General features: G+C 45.3%; 3 protein-coding genes and 1 long non-coding RNA gene across 4 annotated transcripts; 3 read left to right on the forward strand and 1 right to left on the reverse strand.

Annotated features, from left to right (window-relative positions):
* Positions 1-125: 125 nt before the first annotated feature.
* Positions 126-5,898, forward strand: LOC131104453 (uncharacterized). Its single transcript, XM_058051650.1, has 4 exons — positions 126-336; positions 1,016-2,074; positions 3,261-3,332; positions 4,376-5,898. The coding sequence occupies exons 1-4, from the start codon at positions 264-266 to the stop codon at positions 5,464-5,466; spliced, it is 2,295 nt and encodes a 764-aa protein (XP_057907633.1). The 5' UTR covers positions 126-263; the 3' UTR covers positions 5,467-5,898.
* Positions 5,899-10,154: 4,256 nt separating this feature from the next.
* Positions 10,155-10,998, reverse strand: ch25hl2 (cholesterol 25-hydroxylase like 2). The gene is given in 2 exon segments (XM_058051663.1): positions 10,155-10,643; positions 10,645-10,998. Coding segments are annotated over 2 exon segments (843 nt in total).
* A 1,298-nt stretch (positions 10,999-12,296) lies between these two features.
* Positions 12,297-15,099, forward strand: s100z (S100 calcium binding protein Z). The gene is made up of 3 exons (XM_058056144.1): positions 12,297-13,244; positions 14,572-14,730; positions 14,884-15,099. The coding sequence occupies exons 1-2, from the start codon at positions 13,104-13,106 to the stop codon at positions 14,725-14,727; spliced, it is 297 nt and encodes a 98-aa protein (XP_057912127.1). The 5' UTR covers positions 12,297-13,103; the 3' UTR covers positions 14,728-14,730; positions 14,884-15,099.
* Positions 15,100-16,637: 1,538 nt separating this feature from the next.
* LOC131106764 (uncharacterized) lies at positions 16,638-22,795 on the forward strand. The gene is made up of 3 exons (XR_009120138.1): positions 16,638-17,931; positions 18,966-22,219; positions 22,303-22,795. It is a non-coding gene; the product is annotated as an uncharacterized LOC131106764 (long non-coding RNA).
* Positions 22,796-23,917: the final 1,122 nt, after the last annotated feature.

Here is a 23,917-nt window from a genome sequence, read left to right on the forward strand (position 1 = left end):
ATTCAAAACAGCACTACACTTATGTGTGTGGAAATAAACATAGAAAAGAAAAAACAGCAAAATACCGGTCTTATCACGCTGGGATCAATCCGATACGGCCACTGGCCTCGGTATCGACAATGTCGCTATTTGGCTCGATCCGCCCACCCTCTCCAGCTGCTGTCTGACTACCTGTGGAGGTGAAGCCGCCACAAGGCGCCACTCCCGCGGACTATACGTCGTCGTCGTAGTCGCTGCTGTTTATTCTACTTTTACACTCAGCCATGACTGTTTGGAGTTGTTGTCTGCTTCTCGTTCTTCTTTGTTGTCTACACACATGCTTGTGCGACGACACAGGTGAGTTCCTTTTATTTACCTTCTTGGACGGAACAACGTTTGTTGTTCTTATGAAAACAAACGTCGTGTCTTAAATTATGTTAGCGTAGCGTATTTGATTACAGTATTTCATTTTTAAACTATGAATAATTTTATTACGGGTGCGTGAATCAGTACAGTGGTCGTAAAAGTGCTGTCACATGACCGGAAATAGTATCCTGCTGTTTCGTATTGTTGTCCATCTGCCTTAGAGGGGCAGGTGCTCTTGTCTTACACGTTGTATGCTCTTTCAATTGCCAAATTCAAGTGTCGTTAATGAATAATGTTTTTAACTGACTTATGTTAAATTGTGAATGTGAAGCTAGCCTCTAGGAGAAGCGATTGATAAAGTCTTTCAATGCGTCTTTGCGAGCTGATCGCATTGCTACAAAGTTGGGATATGATATTGATTCTCCCCGAGTTCTGCAACATTGACTTTTCCTGGTCAAGAAATCAGAAATGCCAGTTTTAGGGAACACAGGTTGATGGATGCTCATGTTTTCATGAGTGCACGAGGCAGTTCAGTGTGAGCATCGTGAACTCTGCCTAGCAACAAGTGTGGGTGCAAATGCAATCAGGATAAATAAATTATATTATCACATATTTCGGATCATAGCTTTTTTTTATTGCTGTGTGACAACCTTCCAATGACCTTCCTCAGATCCTCTGCGAGGCTGGACAGGCACTGAGACCAACAGGGGTCTTTTGGTGGACCACCAGGTTGTGTCTGCTCTGAGCAGCAGGCTGACCACCGTCTTCCTGCCGGTGGTCTACATCGTGGTGTTCGTGGTGGGCCTTCCCACCAACGCCATGGCCATCTGGGTGTTCCTTTTCCGCACCAAGAAGAAGCACCCGTCGTCCATCTACATGGCCAACCTGGCGCTGGCTGACCTGTTCTTCATTATCTGGGTCCCACTGAAGATAGCATACCACTTCAATGGCAACAACTGGATCTATGGCGAGGGCCTGTGCAAGGTTCTGGTGGCCTTCTTCTATGGGAACATGTACTGCTCCATGGGCTTCATCGCCTGCATCAGCGTGCAGCGCTACTGGGCGGTGGTCCACCCACTGGTCCAGCAGAGGCGGGAGAACTGCGTGGCCTACATCGTTTGTGGGAGCATCTGGGCGGTTGTGTGGCTACTCACTATCCCGCTTTACCTGTACGACCAGCAGGTCCAAATCGCCAACCCCAACATCCTCACCTGCCACGACGTCACCCGCCCGGGCCAGAGGAAGATAGCGGCAGGCTACTTCCTGACCATGGGCACCGTGGGCTTTATGGTACCGGCTGTGGTGTGCGTGGTCTCCTACGTGCTCATGCTGCGGACCCTCTGCAGCAGCATGACAGACCCGACCGTCGGCAAGCAGCGTCGCAAGGCGGTGGTGCTGATTGTCACCGTTCTGCTGATGTTCCTGGTGTGCTTTGCACCCAGCAACGTCATGCTGCTGGTGCACTACGTGCTGCTGCTGAATGAGGCCAAGAACAACATGTACGGCTTCTACATCACTACACTGTGCCTGGCCAGCCTCAACAGCTGCATTGACCCTTTCGTTTACTACTACATCTCTGACGACTTCCGACAGCACGTCAAGAACACCTTCCTGTGTCGCAGCGAGCGCACCGTGGAGCGCATGAGGGTGTCCTTCAGCGCCCTCAAGTTCTCCAAGAAGAGCAACACCTACACGTCCGATTCTGGGGCCAACACGGGGAGCACAGAGTGTTAGCATTAGCCGTGTTAGCATTCACAGTGTTGCCCTTAAAATGTACTGTCACTCCCTGCAGTTACTGCTTTTGATGTGTGAATAACAACGTTTACGGAACAGTAGCATAACTTTTGTCAGTGAACGTTTTGCATATTCTTTTTGGTTTCAAGTGTCCAGTGGCGTGAGATGAGTTGGGTATTTGCACTCCTTAACTAACGAACCTGGAGCATTCACTGGATCTCTTCCACTCATCCACTACTGAGCCTTTAAGACCACTGTGTTTTTCATTTAGGTACGTATATGAAGCCATATTTTTAAAAGTTCTTAAGTACTTTTTGTGTGTGTTAGGCTAAGTGGTCATACAATTGTCACATGTTCAATTGCCACATATTTCAGCCATTTGATCTTTTTACTAAAAGGTGACAAGATTAGGTACACCTCCACAAGCTAATGTGATTCAAAAGAGTTTTGACTAGACAAATATAGTAATAGTCACTATTATTACTCAGCGCAGGTATTAATTTAACAGTATGTGGTTGTGGTTGTAGGTTGCAGTGGTGTACTGTTTCTAATGCTTGTGTTTAGCATCTAGCTGAATAAGCTAACAAAAAATATTAGCAAGTAGCTCGTAAAAAGTGGACGGAAACTCATCAAACGGCTAAAATTGTGTAGGAATGGTGTGTGACTATGTGTTTGTCATATTCTGGCCTTAAGGGAATTTTTTTTTTTTTTAATAAATAAATCCCTTTGTAGTTTGTAGTGGGGTACTGATTTGTACACTTAGCGTGTAGCTAAATATGCTCACCACCATATTAGCACAAGCACTTAATTATACAAGCTAACAAGTAGGTGGTAAAAGGTTCACATTTATTAGTAAACATTTTAATTGTGAATGAATTGTGAACGATTTTGTGTATATGTCATATTGTGACATTGAGTGAACATTTTGATGATTTATTTAATTGTTTTAATAATTGAACCAATTCGTGATTCTCGCTGCTGACGTCATCAAATCGAAGACCGGCTCGCCTGCTAGCTGATGACGTCACCACGCCCAGGTAGGTAGGTAGTCTCGGGGCGTGGCCTTTTTTTCCGGTACAGGAGGAGTAGGACGCATTGGCGGATGTGTTTCAGTTGTTTCAGGGCGCGGACAGAGACAGACAGGCGCTAACTAGCCAAGGAAACACTTGGACGGAACTAACTAAAAATGGACTCTGCTCACTTTTGGACACTTTTGATCGTTTTGTGTCACATTTGGGTCGCGGATGGTGCAGGTAAGCTCAGGTTTTGTCTGTTCTCGAGGAAGATACATAACTGTGTTGTCATCGTTGTTGTTGACCGAATTTGGTGCTCAAATCTCGGCTTCCCTGTCCGTCAGTCCGGCCTGTTGGCAAATGTGGTAGGAGACTAGTCTGAACCAACATTCAAATGAAATGAAATGGAATAATAAAGTACTAACCGCCAACCACGCTGTTGACAGTTTCTGCATAAGCGAGCAGACGAGCTATTTAAAAATCAAGTTTTAACCACTTAAAGACTTCTAATGTGTTTTTTTAAACTGTTTTATAAAAGATGTTGTTTCTCTGTTAAAGCAGTTTCTCTCTCATTTCTAGGTGTGCTACTAATGATTGCCTTTTGACACCATTCAGCTAAAAAAAAAAATAATCAAAACAAGCCACGTACATGTTAGCTTTGCAGAGAGTCTAGACACTATTCAGTACTAGCTCAGATCCACTCACCTATTATGCTTTTCCATTGGCAAAAGCAGGTACTGCAAGGTACTATTTTGTGCCAAAAGTGGGTATTTTAAGACTGACAGCTAGAAATGACAAAAAATATATATAAGATAAAGTTATTTTGGCTTGTTGCTGTGCCTTAGCTCTCGATACTACACTACCTACAACCAGGTACTATAAGGTACTACTTGGCACAATTGGTACTTCTGAGGCTGTACAACTAGAGAAAAAAACATGCTAACACACATGCTAATTTTAGCTTGGCCTGAGTGCTAAGTGCTCCATCGTCTCCATTTCGCTGCCGTGCTTCATTTTCCCGGTGCACTCGGTTTCCTTGGCATAAAGTTGTCATTGATGAAGGAAATGCAAGAGAGAAGCTTTGTCCTCCATTGTTGCGGCCTGGTTTTGGTAGTTTCCCTGCGGCGCCGTTTTGACTTGTAAACAAAGTGGAGTAGAACTGATCCAAGCGACAAGTAGGATCAGTTTTGAACGTATGGTTCATTTTCCGTTACAGGTTCAGCGTGAACATGAGTGAAGAATTTTATTGATGCTTCCCCACTTTGCTTTTTGTTGCTGCCCAGGAAAAGGACGTGGTTTCGTCGGGGTCATAGATTCCCAAAACCCAGACCTGGTGGTCGTGGACCGATCCACGGCGGAGACACTGCAAAGCCAGCTGACGACCGTCTTCCTGCCGGTGGTCTACATCGTGGTGTTCGTGGTGGGCCTGCCCACCAATGCCATGGCCATCTGGGTGTTTCTGTTCCGCACCAAGAAGAAGCACCCGTCGTCCATCTACATGGCCAACTTGGCGCTGGCCGACCTGCTCTTCGTCATCTGGACGCCGCTGAAGATCGCCTACCACTTCAGCGGTAACAATTGGATCTACGGTGAGCCGCTGTGCAAGGTTCTGGTGGGCTTCTTCTACGGAAACATGTACTGCTCCATCATCTTCATCGCCTGCCTCAGCGTGCAGCGCTACTGGGTGGTGGCCCACCCGCTGTCCCAGCAGAGGAAGAACAACAAGGTGGCCATTGGCGTCTGTGTGGGCGTCTGGGTCTTCATCTGGCTCAGCACCACGCCGCTCTACCTCTACCAGCACACGGCCCAACTACGAGAGCCCGCCATCACCACCTGCCACGACGTCAACATCATCGAGGACCCGCTGGACCCCTTCCCATCCGTGCAGCTGCCTTTCTTCTACTTCATCTGCATGGGCCTGGTGGTGTTCCTGGTGCCGTGCGTGGTCATTGTGGTGGCCTACGTCCTGCTCCTGAGAGCCCTGGGCCGGAACATGGACGACAGCACAGCGGCTAAGAACCGCAGACGGGCGGTGGTTCTGATCGTCATCGTGCTGCTCACCTTCCTGCTGTGCTTCGTCCCGAGCAATATCATGCTGGTGGTGCATTACTCGCTGCTGAAGGACGGCGTGGAGAACAACGGCTACGGCTTCTACGTGACCACGCTGTGCCTCGCCAGCCTCAACAGCGTGCTGGACCCGTTCATCTACTACTTTGTGTCTGAGGACTTCCGCAACCACGTGAAGAACACGCTACTGTGCAGGAGCAGCCGGACTGTGGAGCGCATGAGGGTCTCCTTCAGCTCCATGAAGTACTCCCGGAAGAGCAAGTCCTATGTGTCTGATTCGGGGAACACACAGAGCAGCTCTTGCTAGCCAATGCCGCTCGTGCAAGGATCACGCCGGTCGGTCTGGTTATGACCGGGAACCAAAGATTTTAGGCCAAATGGACACGGATGTTTAGAAAAAATCAGATTTGACTTCACAACGGATATTTTGGAAAACACTTGTGGAAGTTTTCGTGTGGACACGTGGAAAACGGTGCTTTTTGCTTGTGTTGTTTGCTTAATTTAAAAGTATTTTTCCACAACAGAACATAGTTTTTTTTATTCACTCTGTTGTGTGTGGACATCAGGAAGATGTTGAAACATCCGTCAATGCTGGGATTGACTTTAGCCTTGTGAATATGGAGGAGCAGCGAGTGGAGACTCGACACGTTTAACCTCATTATCCACTTTAGTGTTTGCTTCATGTGCAGATTTATTTTAGCGTTACAGTGTATTGTTTTGGTAAATAAATGCTAAATATAAAACATGTAGGTTTCTGTGATACTCCTTTTCATCTTCCCTGTAGTGACTCACTGGGTTTGAGTCACGGAGCTCCTGGCTGGCCTGCATGGAAATGACAAGAATTCACGGAATGCTGCTTCCCAGTGTCATCTGGGGCTTCTCAAAGTCACAGATGAAGAAGTTGTATTCCAGGTTTTTTATTAATTTATGAGTTGTTATGTTTTACAAATACTTTAGAGTAAAGGTTTAAAAATGAAAAGCACATATTGAAGAAATAGCTTAAAGGTTTAGTTGCAATTTTGGGGAAATTGGGTTGGGGGGAAAGTTCTATTATTACACAAATAAAATAAAATATGAGAATAAAGGAGAAAGTTTAAGTATTTGTTTTTAAAAAAGCAGCAAAAAGTGTAAAGTAAAGAGAATGTCGCATTGTCACCAATAACAGCTGAGATGAAGGCTATTTTTTTTCTTCAATAAACTAAAAAGTAAATAGTTTTATCAAACGTGGCACCTTAATCTTTAGATTTTTCCTCTGTTGAGTATCTGGTAAGAGCAGAGAAGTCACTAGATTTAGTTTGAATACGTGTATCCTATTAAGAAGCGGCATCTACTGTACAGAGTCATTCACAGACGGTCCCTTAGTCATGTGTTTATTTACATTCTTCCATTTTTCTGTATACAGGCCCCCGGCTGGAAAAGGTTCGGACACCCCTCGACCACTTTGAGATAAGACACAGAGAAGACCCCGTCCACAGGACCATCCCCCGCATCCCCCTGGGTCTGTAATGAAAGGCCGTCGGGGTCAGGCGATGCCCCCGGGCTGCGTTGAGGAGGTAAATGATTGCCGCTGAGTGTCATGTTACCTTTTGTCACAGATTGCTCAGTTTTTTTGTTTTTTTTTTTGCTCGTTTGTCAAACTTTAGCCACACAAACCAAAGAAAACTGCAGCTCACATGAAATCCATGGAAGAACCTGACGAACCTTAAATTGGCGTAAGAGTGCTGGTGTTTAAAAGAAAAACACCACTGCAAATATTGCATGTAAATGTAGATTAGCTATTGAATCATACTTTTTCATACTTGTGCCGCGTTGTCAACACCCGTGTGGTCCCGTATTGCTGGACAGCTTGACGCAGACTCCCCCACTACGTACACCATTTGTCCCCGGGGGACAAAAAGGAGCTCCCAACTAATTGCATGGCTTGTTTGTTTGAAAAACAAAACAAAGTCACATTTGGAGTCCGAAAACCAGAAGCTAACGCGCTCTAGGAAGATAGCTAGCATGTAAACAGGATTTGCTTTGTTAGATTTGTTGTTTATTGTGACACTTTTGCAGAACTGCTGGAAATGTGATTTTTTTCTCAGCCCCTGGGTGGCACTTTGGACATTCATTCATTTTCTACCGATTGTCCTCACGAGGGTCACGGGGGTGCTGGAGGCTATCCCAGCTATCTTGGGGCAAGAGGCAGGGTCCAACCTGGACTGGTGGCCAGCCAATCAGGGCACATATAGACAAACAACCATTCACACTCACATTCATACCTATGGACAATTTGGAGTGGCCAATTAACCTAGCATGTTTTTGGAATGTGGGAGGAAATAGGAGTACCCGGAGAAAACCCACGCATGCACAAGGGGGACCATGCAAACTCCACACAGAGATGGCCATGGGTGGAATCGAACTTGGGTCTTCTAGCTGTGTGGCCTACGCACTAACCGCGTGGCCGCACTTTGGACACCCGTGGTATAAAAGAAGTAAACCCCTGACATTAGCATGCTAGTTTGCTGCAATGATGCATTCAAATGCATGCTATTCATGTGAGCAACTGCTTGGTAAAATGAATGAAAATTGGATTTGGAGAAATGCAAAACATGCAGCTTTGTGTGCGTGTGTGTGTGTGTGTTTTACAGCAGCTGGTTTTGTTGTTACCTGCATAAAAGCTGCACCCCCCCAACCCATCCCTTATTTTGTCTCTGCGGTGTATTGACCTTGAAAACAAAGTTTGGAAATGTATGTGTTTTTAAAGAAAAAGGGATGTATGGTTACTTCTGCATGCATTTGTAAAGGTTGCATGTGTACCTTGGTGTTACTTTGTGTGTGTTGTTGCGTATTTGTGTGTTGCAATGTGAGCGCTATAGGCACTCAGCTTCTGGTAAATGCCCAAAGTCGTTCAACCGCAGGGTTCACTTTTACATGTTTGACATGTGAAGTAGTTCCTCACACGTCGCTCTCCTGCTTCTTAGTTTTGCTCCAGAAGTTTCTTATCAAAGAATGTTGACTGGCTGTGACGTGTACATTACGGTGACGACACAGACGTAACCCACCCGAGGCGCACAAATGCAACGGCGCTGAAATAAACATGACCCCATTGCAACAGCAAAGTTGCTCGTAAACCACAAAACACGACAAACCAGTTTTGGCCCTTTGGTCCACAGGAGAGAGCGAGAGGGTGGGGCTAGGTTAGGACTCTTGGCAGCTTGGCTTTGAGTCACTGAATTCATTCAAATACAAGAGCTAATAGTCTGGTTTTAATTGCTACATCAGTGGGGTTAAAAATAAAAACAATCACCAACTGTCACAGGCATTTGGGCCAATCATCAAGCAACCTTGGCTGACCTGAGGTCAGAATGTCCGGTCAGACACGGTCGAATTTGAATGTAAGTATAGTTAGTGCACACCTGGAGGTAAGAAGGACTGAAAAAAACGAGGATTTGTTGATTAGTTCTAATGAAATATCATGACACTACCAGGAGAAGCAGAGTATAGATATATGCTATGGCCCAACAAGGTGCACTGTATTCGGGCACATGCTCCAAGCAGCCCCCTGTGACGCCACAGAGGTCTCCAGCAGACCTTTTCCAGTTTTCAAATGCTGTTAGCTGATTTGTTGGTCCCAAAGTATAGGTTATCTCACTTAATTGGAGCGTTTCTTTTAAACGATCAGTTATCTGAGCTTCAGTATTTTAATGTTGTGGGCTATATGGGTCCTATGATTATTGTGCACTTCTAGAACAGATTAAAGGCTAAATCATTCAGTGAGCTTGAAAATGTTCAAATAAGAAGCGTCGGTATCAACAATGCTGGCCCGGTATTTATATCAAATTAACGCGTGCAGAGTTGCAGTGGATTTCACTTGACTATAAGGTATACAAAAATACAGTAGTTATTGAGGCGCTGATGAAGAACTAATGATTAGAGTATTTACTGAGGAACTAAGGCACATGCATTTAGAGTAATTACAGAGGAAATAAGGAACGTACATTGAGTGGTGACTGAGGAACTAAGGAACATTCATTTAGAGTAGTTACCGAGGACCTAAGAACCTTCATTTAGAGTGGTTACTGAGGAACTAAGAACCTTCATTTAGAGTGGTTACTGAGGAACTAAGAACATTCATTTAGAGTAGTTACTGAGGAACCAAGAACCTTCATTTAGAGTAGTTACTGAGGAACTAAGAAAATACAGTTAGAGTACTTACTGATGAACTAGGAAACGTACATTTAGAATTGTGATTGGGGAACTAAGGAACGTACATTTAGAGTAGTTACCGAGGAACTGAGAACATATATTTAGAGTAGTTACTGAAAGACTAAGGGCCATACATTTAGAGTAGTTACTGAGGAACTAAGAACATACAGTTAGAGTACTTACTGATGAACTAAGAAACTTACATGTAGAATCGTGATTGAGGAACTAAGGAATGTACATTTAGAGTTGGTACTGAGGAACTAAGAACATATATTTAGAGTAGTTACTGAAAGACTAAGGGCATACATTTAGAGTAGTTACTGAGGAACTGCTGAACATACATTTAGAGTAGTTACTGAGAAACGGATGAAGATATGTACATTTAGAGTAGTTACTAACTAATTGATATGTTTATTGGGGGGTTTGTAACGAGAGTCTGTTTATCCGCCGACAGATTAGTATTGCAGGCAACGTGTCGCAGCCGTGGTGCTGCTAAAAGGCGGCCATTCATGGGCATGGAGAGAGGCGGCGAGGGAGGAGAACGTGCGAGCGAGCATGGCCGAGATCACACAGAACCCGGCAGCCCGCTGAGAGTCATTCAGTGAAGCAACACAGCCGGCAAGTAAGTGCATTTATTTATCTCCCTTGATGGGAATGAAGACCTGAGAACTGTTATTGTAAATAACATTTTGCAATGAGCCACAGTAAATACTACGTAAACAAAGTAAACACTCCTACATAGTCCTTAAACCGTTACTTCCTCATTGTTAGAGATTTCAAAATAAAAGAAAAAGAGGGCAAAGTTCCTCAAGTTTTCTTGCTGGCTTTCTCCTGATCCTGATCGTTGAGTCCTGGTGGAGACAGCACAACATGGGTGCCCCCCAGCCGGTCCCAGTGGGAGAAGAAGGGGGCAAAGTTGGTGGTGGGGCGCTGGTGGTGTGCGTCGTGCATAGGGGCGCCCCCCCAAAGGCCAAAGGGCACCAGATTGTGCATGGACCAGGGGAAGTCGTAGCCGCAGTGGTCCTCGGTGGACACGTAGACGTTGAAGACCATGAAGCCCCACGTGGTGAGGCAGTGGCACCGCAGCAGCAGCGGGTCCACCGTGGCCCACAAGCCCACGCTAAAGAGCTCCCATCCGGACAAGTACTGGGTGACCAGGCTGAAGGGCTGGTGGTACTGGTGGTGCACGGCGTGGAAGGTGCGGTACAGCCAAGGAACGCGGTGGTGCAGTAGGTGCCAGAGGTAATACTGGAAGTCGAACACCACCATGCAGCCGAGGATACCGAGGAAGAACTCGGAAGAAGAGGGTGGGGGCCAGGCGGGGAAGCGGCGTGGGCGGCCTCCACAGCCACTGTCCCACAGCGGCGGGGAAGATGTAGAGCAGGTGATTGTAGACGGTGACCACCAGGGTGGTCCAGATGTTGGGCCGGGTGACGGGTCTGTCCGGGTGCAACCTGTAGCGGTTGATGCTAGGCCAAGTGGGCGCCAGCAGGTCCAGGGCGGTGTAGACGCCCACCAGGAAGAAATAAGTGGAGACAGAGAGCACCACGGGGAACAGTGGGCTCCTCAGAAGGTCGTGGTGGTTCTGGCGGAGGTAGTCCCAGGCCGGCTGCAGGACCAAGCTCCGAGAGGGGCCCTCTGTCGCGTTCATTCCAGGAAAAAAAGGAGAATTCTTTGAATGGTTTAAAAAAAAAAAGGAAAGCTCCAATCAGTGTGTGCGTATGTTGTGCCAAATTGGACAGCCGGACCGTCTTAAGCTTTTATGTACGGTCAAGCCCCACCTCCAATCTAGCCCCCTCACACCACCCACCCTCCATGTTTTCAAAAAAAGAGGGTGCTCTCTAAAGACCCCCTTTTCATGGACACAAGGATGGCAGCCAGCACCCAGGACATGGGCCCACTGATGCTCTCAGCAGCCAGGGAGCGCTTCCAGCACTTCCAACGCTTCCTCGTCCCTTCATTCCTAAGTCATACAAGTGTTAATTTGGATATTTCATCTCATTTTAAGGCTTTCCAAAATATTTCTCAAAAATAATAATCGGCATTTGGGGGCAGCAAGTGGGTTCGTGTTGCGCGCGGCGTGGAAGCTAATTAATCACACTGACGCTGTCAAACTTCAATAGCACTTCCTCTCAGTTTGACTTTTCTTTCAAACATTTTGTCCTGGCTGGAAAAACGGAAGCCGAGCCGCAGCCGTCGTCGCAGCAGGCGCATGTCAACAATATTCCACGGGAAAAACACATGAACGCAAACCCCAAAAGGTTCATTCACCGTTGACATTTATTTCATTATCGTATCGATCCATCTTTGTTTTTTTCATTGCCTGTACAGGCGCAGCTTGCCCCTAGAACGGACTATTTCTGCTTTCTATGGGAAGAAAAACAACCCAGCCACAATCCTGTACTACCTTGACAGGGCCACTAGAGGGCAACGGATCTGTACACTCTGTACACTGCACACTGTACCTGCAAGCGCTTCATTTGCTGAGGTCTTTTTTTTTCGGGATTTGGCGTTGAAACGAGAAGAAGAAGCCTTAGGATGTGATAAGCAGGGGAGCGAGAAGTCCTGCAATCAACAAGTGCAGCTGATGAACACTCCATCCCACCCCCCCTTCCCAGCCATCTGGAGGATGTATGAGGGGTCCTCCGCAGCCCGTGGATGTGATTGAACTGATACACATCTATCTATCCGAAGATCCGAGATCAGTGTTTCGCCAATGACGCTACAGAGAGGAAATGAAAAGTTTTCTACGGAGAGTGAGACCTCTTGTCTGGCCCTCGGTGACCTTTAATCTGTCAGACACTGGGATGTATTGAAACGCGTCCACATTGGAAATGATCTCATCTCAGAAGTGTTTCAATCCCCCCCCCCAAAAAAACATGAAATGATACTTGGTGCTGCCCCACCCCACCCAGGCTTTCGTAATAAATGGAAACTTGTTGCACCTCCGGGGGTTGGTTTCCTTGGAGGATGGACTGAAAATGATGAAAGGACAAAAGCGGGCCTTTGCTAAAAATAAAGCGGACAAAGAAACATGGCGGGATTGCCACACAGGCGAAAAGAAACAAGTCGCTGCAAGTCTTGGTGGGATGGAAAAAAAAAAAAAGCAACATTGATGCTTGTCTCAGCATCACCACACTAAGTCATGTTTGTTTTGGCGTGATTCTTTGCATTCACACAACCTGAGGAACCAAACATGTTTTGGACACAAAGTGAGATCGAATGCCGAGAGACAAGCATTCACACCAGCATCACCACAACAAGTCATATTTTTGGGGCTTATTTTTCTGCATTCACACAACCCCAAGGAAGGAAGTGACATTGATGATGTGAATGCTGGAGAGCAGACCGGGCCGCACTCGGAGACACCGATGTGCCGTCTCGCGGGGACGCGTGGAAACACTGCAAGGATTAAAAGTAGACTCACACGGGCGGCAAATTGTATCGCGGGCTGGAGGCCTTGATGAGCCCCCCCCCCACCCCAGGGGCGGCAGGGTCACACCAGCACATGTTTTGTTTTTCAATGAGCCTGGAAAAGGAAGGCGGTTTCCACTGGCACCTCGCCCCAGGGATTAATTAGACGCCGGGTCAGACGGGCCGCCCCGGTGTTCGCTTCCTGACAAACAAGCCGCCTTACGCCATCACACCTGACCACCTCTCCTCAAAGGTAGGACCAGTCCTCCTCGCCCTGGTGTTCTTTCGACTTTGCTTTGCTATTCTTCGTCTTCGCCGTCGTGATCTGGTGGGCCCGGCAGGATGCCGAGCCAGTTGGAGGGCGCCATGGACGCGCTCATAGCCGTCTTCTACAACTACTCGGGCCACGATGGGGACAAGTACAAGCTGAACAAGGGCGAGCTCAAGCAGCTGCTGCACAGCGAGCTCACCGACTTCCTCACGGTAAAGTCCAACTTTCACTTCATGCTATCTTCTCTACTGTCACTTTATTTATTTACCTTGTTTTACCTTATTATTTGCTTGCTATTTACCTTATTATTTAACTTATTGTTTGCTAGCTGTCTATGCCTGCCTGCTTTCCTCTGTGGATCAGGCTCATCTTTTCCTATGAAGCTTAAGTACTTAGCATTTTCAGGACTAGTATTGTGTTAAAAATTAGACATGCAGAATGTATATATTTTTAAAACAATAATAATAATACTGCATAGTTTGTGCACACTTAAAAGTAAGAAGGAAGGGAATATCATGACGTGACTACTACCAGGAGTATAGAGGGGGGGAAGAGCCACCTGCTGTGGCCCAGCAAGGTGCACTGTATTCGGGTACACGCTCTGAGCAGCCGCTGTGACGCTACAGAGGTCTCTGGAACAACGTTTGCACTTTTCAAATGCTGCACAGCATTTGGTACATGTCTCCAGAAAGTGAACATTTGAGCTCGATAGGCTTTTAACGTAACAGACAGGAGGGAAAAGGTGCGCTTGATTTGCCCACAAAATGAATTAAAAACCTGATTTTGGTCTGTAAAGATGAGTGTGGCTGGAGAACGACTTAACGAAGAATAACCTCGCTTCTTAGTTCGCTTCATCGTGTCTCCCAAGCGGCCGACCAAAGCACGCCAAAGAAAAGGAAAGGGGAAATGAAGATCAGGAGAATGTGCAGCTCTTTTGAATGTCTTCTCAACTTATGACTGAATGTGTGCGCCGTAATCATCAGCCCTAAGACTGATGGCTGTCACGTTAAGTCAAGGCCGCCATCTTGAATGACAAACACCTTCTCCAAGAAAGCCGCCTTTTGACCTTGTGTTTGTCACTGATGCTGTCATGGGATGTAGTGGACACACAAGGACATGAAATCATTGCAGATAAGCCCCCCAAGATACTACGCCACTTCCTGGCATGGAGATTGATGAGTTTAACACTCAAAGCTCTGATGGCCTCAGATATGGTTTTTTTATATTTGTATTATTTCGATTCTGTGGCGTAGGAATCTGGAAGCCCCAGGTGTTGGCGCATCATTGTCATCAGGGAGACATATTGCCTCCAAATATAGACGCTGTGATGTCATCACAGCCCTTCAGGCTGAAAGCTGATGTCTGATAGCGGAGCAGACCTTCGCAAGACAGTCTGTCATTAATGGACGTCTTTATTCAGGACATCACTTTGAATTGCATTTACATACTGTATATACAGTATATACAGTATATGCTGTATATACTGTATATAAATGGGGAAGGTGAGCTGGCGGTGCTTTAACGCGTGTTGTCTTTCAGTCCCAGAAGGACCCGCTGCTGGTGGAGAAGATCATGAACGATCTGGACTCCAACAAAGACAACGAGGTGGACTTCAACGAGTTTGTGGTGCTGGTGGCGGCGCTCACCGTCGCCTGCAACGACTTCTTCCAGGAGCAGAAGAAGAAGAGCAAGTAGACTGTGGCGTGTAAATCTCATGTTCTTGTATTGGATTGTGCAGCACGGTCCATTCAGCATTCTTGTCAATAAATATGATGTCATTTCCTGTCATTTCGTCTTTTTGGCGGTTTTCTTGTCCAAGCAATCCCAGGTCTGACTTTTCTTCCATTTTAGGAAAAAACTGATCATCAGGAAGCATCGTTCCTTGTGATGTTCCAAACGTGGAATCATGGAAAAAAGGTCTTGTGTTCTTCATTTTGACGTTTTTTTCTTATTGATGCCAGGCTGTGTTGCTTGGGATGTACTGGTTAGCATGCCAACCCTTTTTTTACACCGGAATCGAACATGTCGTACAAGTGGAAGAAGACAGGAACCGTTCCAAAAGCACAACAATGCGTTGTTTTCCTGAAGCGAGCGTGTGTGAACCTCACCTCCATGTCGAGTGACATTTCGACGGGGGGCGAGAACACGGCTGTGCTTTTCGGGAAAACAACGCCATGTGTGTCTGACGCACAGACCACCTGGGTCCAGCAGCGTCGGCCATGTTTCCCCGCCTCAAGTCATAACTCTGAAACAGGAGGTTTTTCCTGCACGATGGAAAAAGACATTTTCAGCTGTGACGTGCCGTCAGAAAATACCGTGGGAGGTTTTTATACCTCCAGCTGGTGCCGGCGTCTCGTTAGCGAGGGCGTGATTGGCTTTGATTGAGACCCCCCACCCCCAGGATTATGCCATGCCATAATTACGCGTTCTGGTTAGCTCTGAAAAGGTTACAATCAATCAGAGGCGTCATGGTGGGTGTTATTATTACTGGCAGCTATTACATGCTAACGACATAAACTGATCTGTGGCTTACTGGCATCCTTTTATAGTCACTTCCGGTAGCAGAAATACCTACAATGTCGTCTTTACTAACCATTTGTCACTAGTTAAACTTTGACCAACACTGGGCTCGCAGCACCTGAGGCTCAGAGCTAAACATTTTACTTTTCAAATGCACTGCTAGAAATGTAAGAAAATAATGCATGTCTGGCCTGTTGATTCTTGTTGAGCAGTGAAACGCATGTTGGGGTTTTGCCAGCATGCTAACTTCACCAGCCTGGGAACCTCACTCCATTCTCTCCTTTGTGGTTATGTTCTACATCGTTCAGTTAAATGTGCATATATGACATACATAGTTGATGTCTCATTTCCGGAAGTGAGGTCATCAGTCAGTCATCATCAGGTAGCAGTCATGCCAAAATGATGTGTTGCTGCTGGACGTTCATAGTATTCCAGTTTCCAAGGGAGGGAGCTTTAAGACAACAAAGGACTAAGCAAGGGCAGTTATGTTCTTTGCAGTGATCATTTCACTGATTACTGCTATGAAGGAACAGCATTTGGCTTGAACATATGCTATAAACATATTTTGAAGAAAGATGCTACTTCACCGATATACAGGAATAAAAATACGTCAAAGGTTCCACAGAACTTCTAAACACTATTCCATGATAGCGACAAGGCTGCAAAGCCTTAAAAATTTTCAACAAACATCTTTTCACAGCCGTATGTTTACTCTGGGATGAATGAGACTGAAATTCACTTATCCCGATCTGCTCTGGAAGCAATTAATAGTGATAAATGAAGGATTACTCTGCATGATAAACAAAGACCTGCACCTAAATTCCATCCATACACCCCCGTTTCCTCTGTCTAATCCTGACAAACAAACAAGAAGATTATCTCCTCCATGGAGGTAATTAGCTGGAGACCATGAGGAATGACGCACACACACACACACACACACACACGCATGTTTTATCAGTAACAATGGCTGCAGGTGTCTGTTAAAGATAAAGCACCTGCCCTCCATTAATGCCCCCACCCCCGAAACCATCATTCCTCCAGATAGCGTCTGCTATGCCCACGGCCAACGACATCTTGCACATCAGTTTGGATGAGGAAACATGTCGACTCACACCCTTTAGCTAACACTACTTAGGTGTTAGCCTAGCTTGTGTTATGATGTTTGAGGTGTTAGCCTATAGCTTATGTTATGGTGCTTGAGGTGTTAGCCGATAGCTTATGTTATAAGGTTTGAGGTGTTAGTCCATAGCTTATGTAGCTTATGTTATGAGGTTTGATGTGTTAGCCTATAGCTTATGTTATAAGGTTTGAGGTGTTAGCCTATAGCTTACGTTATAAGGTTTGAGGTGTTAGCCTATAGCTTAAGTTATGAGGTTTGAGATGTTAGCCTAGGTTACCTTATAAGATTTGAGATGTTAGCCTAGTGAAGGTATTTGCTCATATTTTGGCTAGCTAACAATAAAGTTCAAATCAAGCACATAGAGTATGAAGATGTTTTTTAGTACACAAGGAGATCGCCTCGAAGTAAGGGAGGTTGAGATTTCCTTCACTAGCTTATGTACAAGGTTCGTGGTTTTAGCCTAGCTTATGTTACAAGGTTTGCTGTGTTAGCCTACCTTATGTTACAAGGTTTGCGGCATTAGCCTAGCTTATCTTATGAGGTTTGAGGACATTACTGTCACCGCTTCCACTCTTCTGAAAAGACTTGCCTCTAGATTTCCAGACGCAAGAAGAAACCCAAACGGGAGAGCTTTATCATGCAGTCATATTTTATTACAAAAAAGCAGTGTATACAAATTGCAATGCATAATGGGAATAAACATAAAACAGTTTTTGGAGCTTCACGGATGTCACGTCGGTCTTTGGGTTGTGTGGACACAACGAGAACACACAAAGTGGCCACTTCAACCTTGTGTTCTCCCTGACAGATCACCATCAGTTGCTGAAACAAAAATCCTCCACATTGTTGACTTTCAGCTGCTGTACTTCCTGGCTGTCCAGCAGTCTGTAGCTGAAGGACACCCTGTTGACGAACCTGCCGCTAGACACCATCCGCACCACCGTGTTGTCGCAGCCGACCTTCATGTGAGCTACACACACACATTTAATTGTTTTTTTTTTTTCCTTCAATGGAAAGGATAACAGCAGCGATGCGGTACTTACTGGGACCAGCAGAGGCCACACAGAGGTCCGTGATGGGCAGCAGCTTGGACGTGTCCAGACCGCTTCCTCCCAGGAGTTGCACAAAATCCCCCGTTTCGGACGCACATCCCGCCATGGATCTCTGTGGAAGATGGCGTTTGAGACGTTGGCCTGCCACAGAGTCTACAAACCTGGAAGACGTTTCATTGGCCTGCCACCAAGTCTACGCTTGAGGTCCAACACAGATTTGCACCTACACCATCTTTTTTAAGTTTTTACTTAGACGTAAACCACAGACAAACGAAAATGAAAATGACATAACAGTTTATCTTCGCATCGACTGCTTCTTTTGAAAAACACAAATAACAGTAAATAGCAAAACATGCAGCGCTAATCCTTCGATGCTCGCTGAACTCAGGTGTTTTTGTCGGGTACTCTTGTGTCAAATTTTGGTTTTGGTTAAAGTTAACCGAAAACACTTTTTGATTTTGGTTTGTCAAGAACTAAATTGTTAGAGTTGATCACCAAAACACGTACGCTAGGTTTGTTGGAAAAACTAGCATAGACTAGCATGATAGCTATTTTTGTTCATAACGTTTGGTTAAATTTGGTCTAAAGACGTTCCATTGTATCTCCAAAGTCAAGTTTCAGTCAGACCAAGCTAATATTTACATCTCCTCGCCCAACGTGGGCAAAAGCCGGCGCTTCCTCCTTGGAGACACCAAGTCGACACCGAAAGGTCATTCATTTCTTTCACCCCAGAGGAAAGTGGCTCACCTTGGGGAAGTTTCGGAGCCCCAGGGTGAACTCAGAGATGTCGATCTCCACGGGGTAGATGATGGAGAAGCTGCAGTTCCTGTGCTGCTGGGGGATCACCATCGTGTAGCTGCCCTCTGGTGACTGCGAGATGACATTGCAGGCTGCAAGGGAGGCGAGTGGACGCCTTTAATCCGGCGTTATACGCTGTCATGTATGAACCGTTGTTGTTCAATTCGGATAGAACCGAACTTTTGGACATCGTAAACATTGAAATGGTTCAACCGATTTAAACTGAGTCAAGACTAAAATGTGCGTGTGCTTTGGGGTAAGTGTGTTATTACTTTTCACCAGCCAAACATTTATCGATTGCGTAATTTGGATTTGGTGATACAAGCTATGGGGATCATCTGATGTACAATTGGCAGCCACTAGGGGGCATGTTTGCTCATACCCTGGAAGTGCTATGATATGTTACTAGCATTTTAGCTAATGGAAGTGTTTTATTTCAGAAGGAGTCGAAGGAGACTATAAGCACTCACGGAAGGGGTTGGCCAACTTCCTGATGGTCAGAGTGAAGCCGCTGCCGGCGTTGTGGACGCGGAAGAAGATCATGGCCACGTTCTGTGAGGAGTGCACGCTTCTCCTGAGGGAGGCCGAGTCACAGTAGTCCACGTAGCGCTCGTGTGGGGCCAGCGGGTGGTCCTGGGAGCTGGGGAACTTCTCCCCTTTCATCAACCAGCCGTCAAACACCTTGGCGCAGGAGAACCAGAAGACATCGAGATGATTTCAAGGCCCTTGGTTGTCTTGGCGATGGCCTCACCGTGATGAAGTCTCCACCCTGGCAGTCGATGTCCACGCTGTTGTACTCCACGCTGATGATCTCGTCGGGCTCGGCAATGAAGAAAGCGGCACAGCTGAGCTGAGGATGCTCGGCTGTGAAGGTGAAGCGACCTTCAACGGCCACCATGTCCACACAGCCTGCACTCAGTACAGGAAAAGGTACTCCTTAAGCCTTTTTTTACACAGCACCAACACAGCATAGGTGGAGGACAAAGTCTACCAAGCCGCAATTTTACGCCTTCAGAGGTAGCATCAGACCCGTGACTGTGCGGCGTGTGGAAGTGGATTAAGCCATGGTGTGAAATGATTCACACAAAACATTCACTTCCTTTGTCTTTTTGTACATCACGCCAGACGTGTTTACACAGAGATACCTTCAATGTACCGGATTTTTCATTGGTACAAAAATCCCCACATTGAGTTGACGGAACTACTTTTTTGAAGAACCAATGCTCTTCGACTATTATAATTTAGATTTGTTTTTTGAAGTTGCCAGAAGAAAAAGACACTGATTGGTTAGTCAAAGACTAAATTGTCGTAGATGTTTACCAAAACACGTACGCTAGGTTTGTCAAAATAGTAGATTTTTACCAAAGCACACATGCTATGTTTGCTCAACACTAAATTGTCGGAAATGCTGCGAAAACATCGTATGATCAGTTTGTTCAAAATTAAATTGTAGGTTGTAGGTTTGTCAGAAACTAAATTCTTGTACGTTAGATTTGTCAAAGACTAAATTGTCGTAGATGTTTACCAAAACACGTACGCTGGGTTTGTCAAAATCCCAATTCTAGTAGATTTTTACCAAAGCACACATGCTATGTTTGTTCAACGCTAAATTGTCGGAAATGCTTGGAAAACATCGTATGATCCGTTTATTCAAAATGAAATTGTAGGTTGTGGGTTTGTCAGCATCTATATTCTTGTACATTAGATTTGTCAAAGACTAAATTGTTGGAAATGATCACAAAACGACATATGGTACCTTAGGTTCCTTAAACACCAAATTGTTGTGAATGATTACAAAAACACGTACAGTATGTTTAAGCTCATTCATGGTTAAATTGTCCTGGTTGCTTACGAAAACGCGAATGTTGATTTTGTCGAAAGCTGAATTGTCGTAGATGTTTACGAAAAGACGTACTTTAGTTGTCATCACTTACAAAAACACTTTGTCAGGTTTGTTAATGATTTGTTAATGATTGTCGGAAATGATTAGCAAACACATGCGTTTGCTTAGTTAGACTGAATCAGCATTACAGAACCACTTCCTGTATGCGCGGGTCATTAAAGACTAAATTGTCGTAGGTGACAGAAACATGTGCGGTACGTTAGGTTTGTTAAAGATCAAAATGTCGGAAATGATTATAAAACACATTCGTGTTAATTTGTTTGAAGCTACGTCATCGATGATTACTCGAATTCGTACGTTGAGTCCATCAAAAACGAGGTCGTCATCAATTACAAAAACACGTATGTTAGGGTTGTTAATGACAAAACTGTCGGAAATTATTATAAAACACGGACAGTATGTTTGCGTTGTTTAAGGCTACGTCATTGATGATTACTCAAACACGAACGTCAGGTTGGTTAAAGACCAAATTGTCATAGGTGATTACCAAAACACAATAAAGACAAAATAGTTGTTAATATGTTTTTTTTTTAAAAAGGTCCGGTTTGGATCAATCCATTAGTTTACTTGAAGTTTGCAGTTTATGGTGTGAAGAGCTAAAAAGACATGACGTGTTAAGAGGATGCACTTTAGCTTCAAGAAAACATCCAAACCTGCACAATAGAGTGTTTATTAACAGTAGTAAAGTGCGTGGCGGGCGACTTACGTAGCGGTCGGCGGTACATGATGACCTCCTGAGGTGTTTCCCTGCGCAGCTCCGAGTTAAAAAAGGAGTACAATTCATCTTTCAGGATGTCGTTGTCCTGCACAGAGGACAACAAAAGGCGCGAGTGACAAGGATGATGATGATGTGGCCAGAGGACCTACCTCCATGTGTCTGCAGTCTCCCTTGAGGACGCACACACTCAAGAGCAGGAAGAGGATCTGCTGGCGGAAAGTGCGCTCCATGTCTGCACGTCAAAGGCGCACCTGAGCGCAGAGAGTCGTGGAGCAGCTTTTATAAGTTCTTCAAGTCGCCAACCGTGGACACCCCCAAGCACAAGCCCCCATTACCTAGTCATTGCGTCGTTGTGACGATAAAGATGGACAGTGAGGAGGAGGGGCGGATGATCCGTAAAGAAGATCACATGCAGAGCAGGGATGGAGGAGGAGAGTAAAGCGTACGTGGACTTATCCCCTGTGGAAAAACCCACAGCTATAGGAGGGAAAAAAAAGACTGGCGTGGCATTGTAGCTTTACCAAAACCCCAACACGTGTTTTTATAGAAGGGCACAGACTAGTCAAAGGAAAAATTACTTCAAAACCTAATACTTTAAAGGAAAAGTACACTTAAAAAAAACAAATTGCCCATCATCCACAATCCTTGACCTTTAGATGCATAAGTGTGTCAAAAATGACCCGGTCAGGTTGTTTTCTTGAAATATCTTCGTAATGAAAATTTTTTATCATTTCATATTCCAGGTAATCCTCAAAAAACATGTTTTTGATATCATGCCATTCACATTTTTAACTTACCTTTTATACATTTTAAGAAATTTTAGTTTTTGTGTTACTACCCCAACCTTCCATAAGTGGGTCAAAAATGACCCGATCAGGTGTTTTCTTGAAATATCAAATTGTAATTGAAATTGTATGCAAAAAAACACATTTTTTTTCAGGGTGCATAGATGGGATGGGGACCCCATGAGTTTCTTGCTTTGGGCCCCCAAGGACCCTTGCCCCACCACTGGTTATGCCCAAGAACTACGTTACCTGAGTAGGCGGAAGGACAGGAAGGAAGACAGACTGCAGGTAAGGAAGGCTAAAGAGTGCATGAATGAGATCATCATATTACGCAGGTTTATGTAAACATTCTGGAATGTTTTTTTTTTCAGAACAGCACCCTCTGCTGGATCTTGTGGGGAACTGCATTCATCACCAACTGATGGAAGGCTGCACTAAACTGATTGCAAGGCTTCGCCATGCGATGCTGGATCCATAAAACAGCACGGTGAAGCTGCTCAGGTGGGGTTTCGTGAATGACCGACTCACTTTTCATGTTGCATTCAAGGACCTCACTCTGAGGGTCAGAGTATTGAAATGCTACAAGCGGGCCTCCGTGTAATGCACACTTCTGGTGCCGAGTGGCACAGAACAACATGTTAGTGTGTTCTGAGATAAGCTCTATATATGTGTGTGTGTGTGTGTGTGTGTATGTGTGTGTGTGTGTGCGCCCGGCAAGCTTGAAACCTTCATCAAACATTATCATACCCCTGCAGGGCCAATAGAAAATTAAACTGCCACATTTAGCAATGATATCACTTCCATTACCTGACTGTATTATCTTATTCATCATTTTAATAAAAAAAAAAAAACACTAATTTGTCACAAAAGCTCGCCTCCAGAACCCGCCCATTAAAATCAGGCCCATACTGACGTCACACCTTTGAAGATATATTAAGTGAAATATGTCTTTTTACTACATTGGTGTGGTACTCAGCAGCAGAATGCAGTCTAGAAAGTGCACAGCTGCAGACTTGACGAAATGAAGTCTGCCGCCCTCTTGTGGATCAGATACGCGTTGAATCTGTCCTTCATTGACATTCAAGAATACACTCCATTCAAAATGTCAATACCAGTAGAAAAATGTCAAGAATGTACATCCTGCACTGTTGAATCTTCGAAGTAGAGCTTCAACATTAAAAAAAAAGAAACATAAGTCAGACAAGGAATTGTTTTGGCGCATGTTTGCGTCGATGTAGAGCTACTTCAGGCCCTCAGGTGTTTAGTTTCACATGCAATATACTGTATGTGTGTGTGTGTGTGTGAGGCGGATTCAGTTCAGCCGTGCATAATTCAGATTGAAGGCAACAAAGGCCGGCTTATGTCATAACGCGTTAAGCTGTCCAATCCTGCCAGGAGAAGAGGCTCCACCGCAACTTCCTGTTGAACGCCACGGAAGCATCTTCGGCCTCCTGTGTGCTTTGCCTTCAGGACTTTTGTCACTATCACTTTGCTTATATCGTATCCTATAAGTGGCCTTCTTCTATAGGCCAATGTAGGCACTTTTTGCAGGTTTTATAGTGAAGGCCTGCACTTTCTAATGAGACCCAATAGTGAGTGCGCATGAAAAAGGCAATTACGCATAATTACGCTTAATTTACAGACATCATTTTTTACACATTTAAAGTAGAACATGATTGGCTGGCGACCAGTCCAGGGTGTACCTCGCCTCTCGCCCGAAGACAGCTGGGATAAATATGGGCTCCACGGCGGACGAGTGGTTAGCGCGCAGACCTCACAGCTAGGAGATCAGGGTTCAATTCCACCTTCGGCCATCTCTGTGTGGAGTTTGCATGTTCTCCCCGTGCATGCGTGGGTTTTCTCCGGGTACTCCGGTTTCCCCCCACATTCCAAAAACATGCTAGGTTAATTGGCCACTCCAAATTGTCCATAGGTATGAATGTGAGTGTGAATGGTTGTTTGACTATATGTGCCCTGTGATTGAAT

The sequence above is a fragment of the Doryrhamphus excisus genome, chromosome 2 (assembly GCF_030265055.1).
Source record: "Doryrhamphus excisus isolate RoL2022-K1 chromosome 2, RoL_Dexc_1.0, whole genome shotgun sequence".
NCBI classification, from domain to species: Eukaryota; Metazoa; Chordata; class Actinopteri; order Syngnathiformes; family Syngnathidae; genus Doryrhamphus; species Doryrhamphus excisus.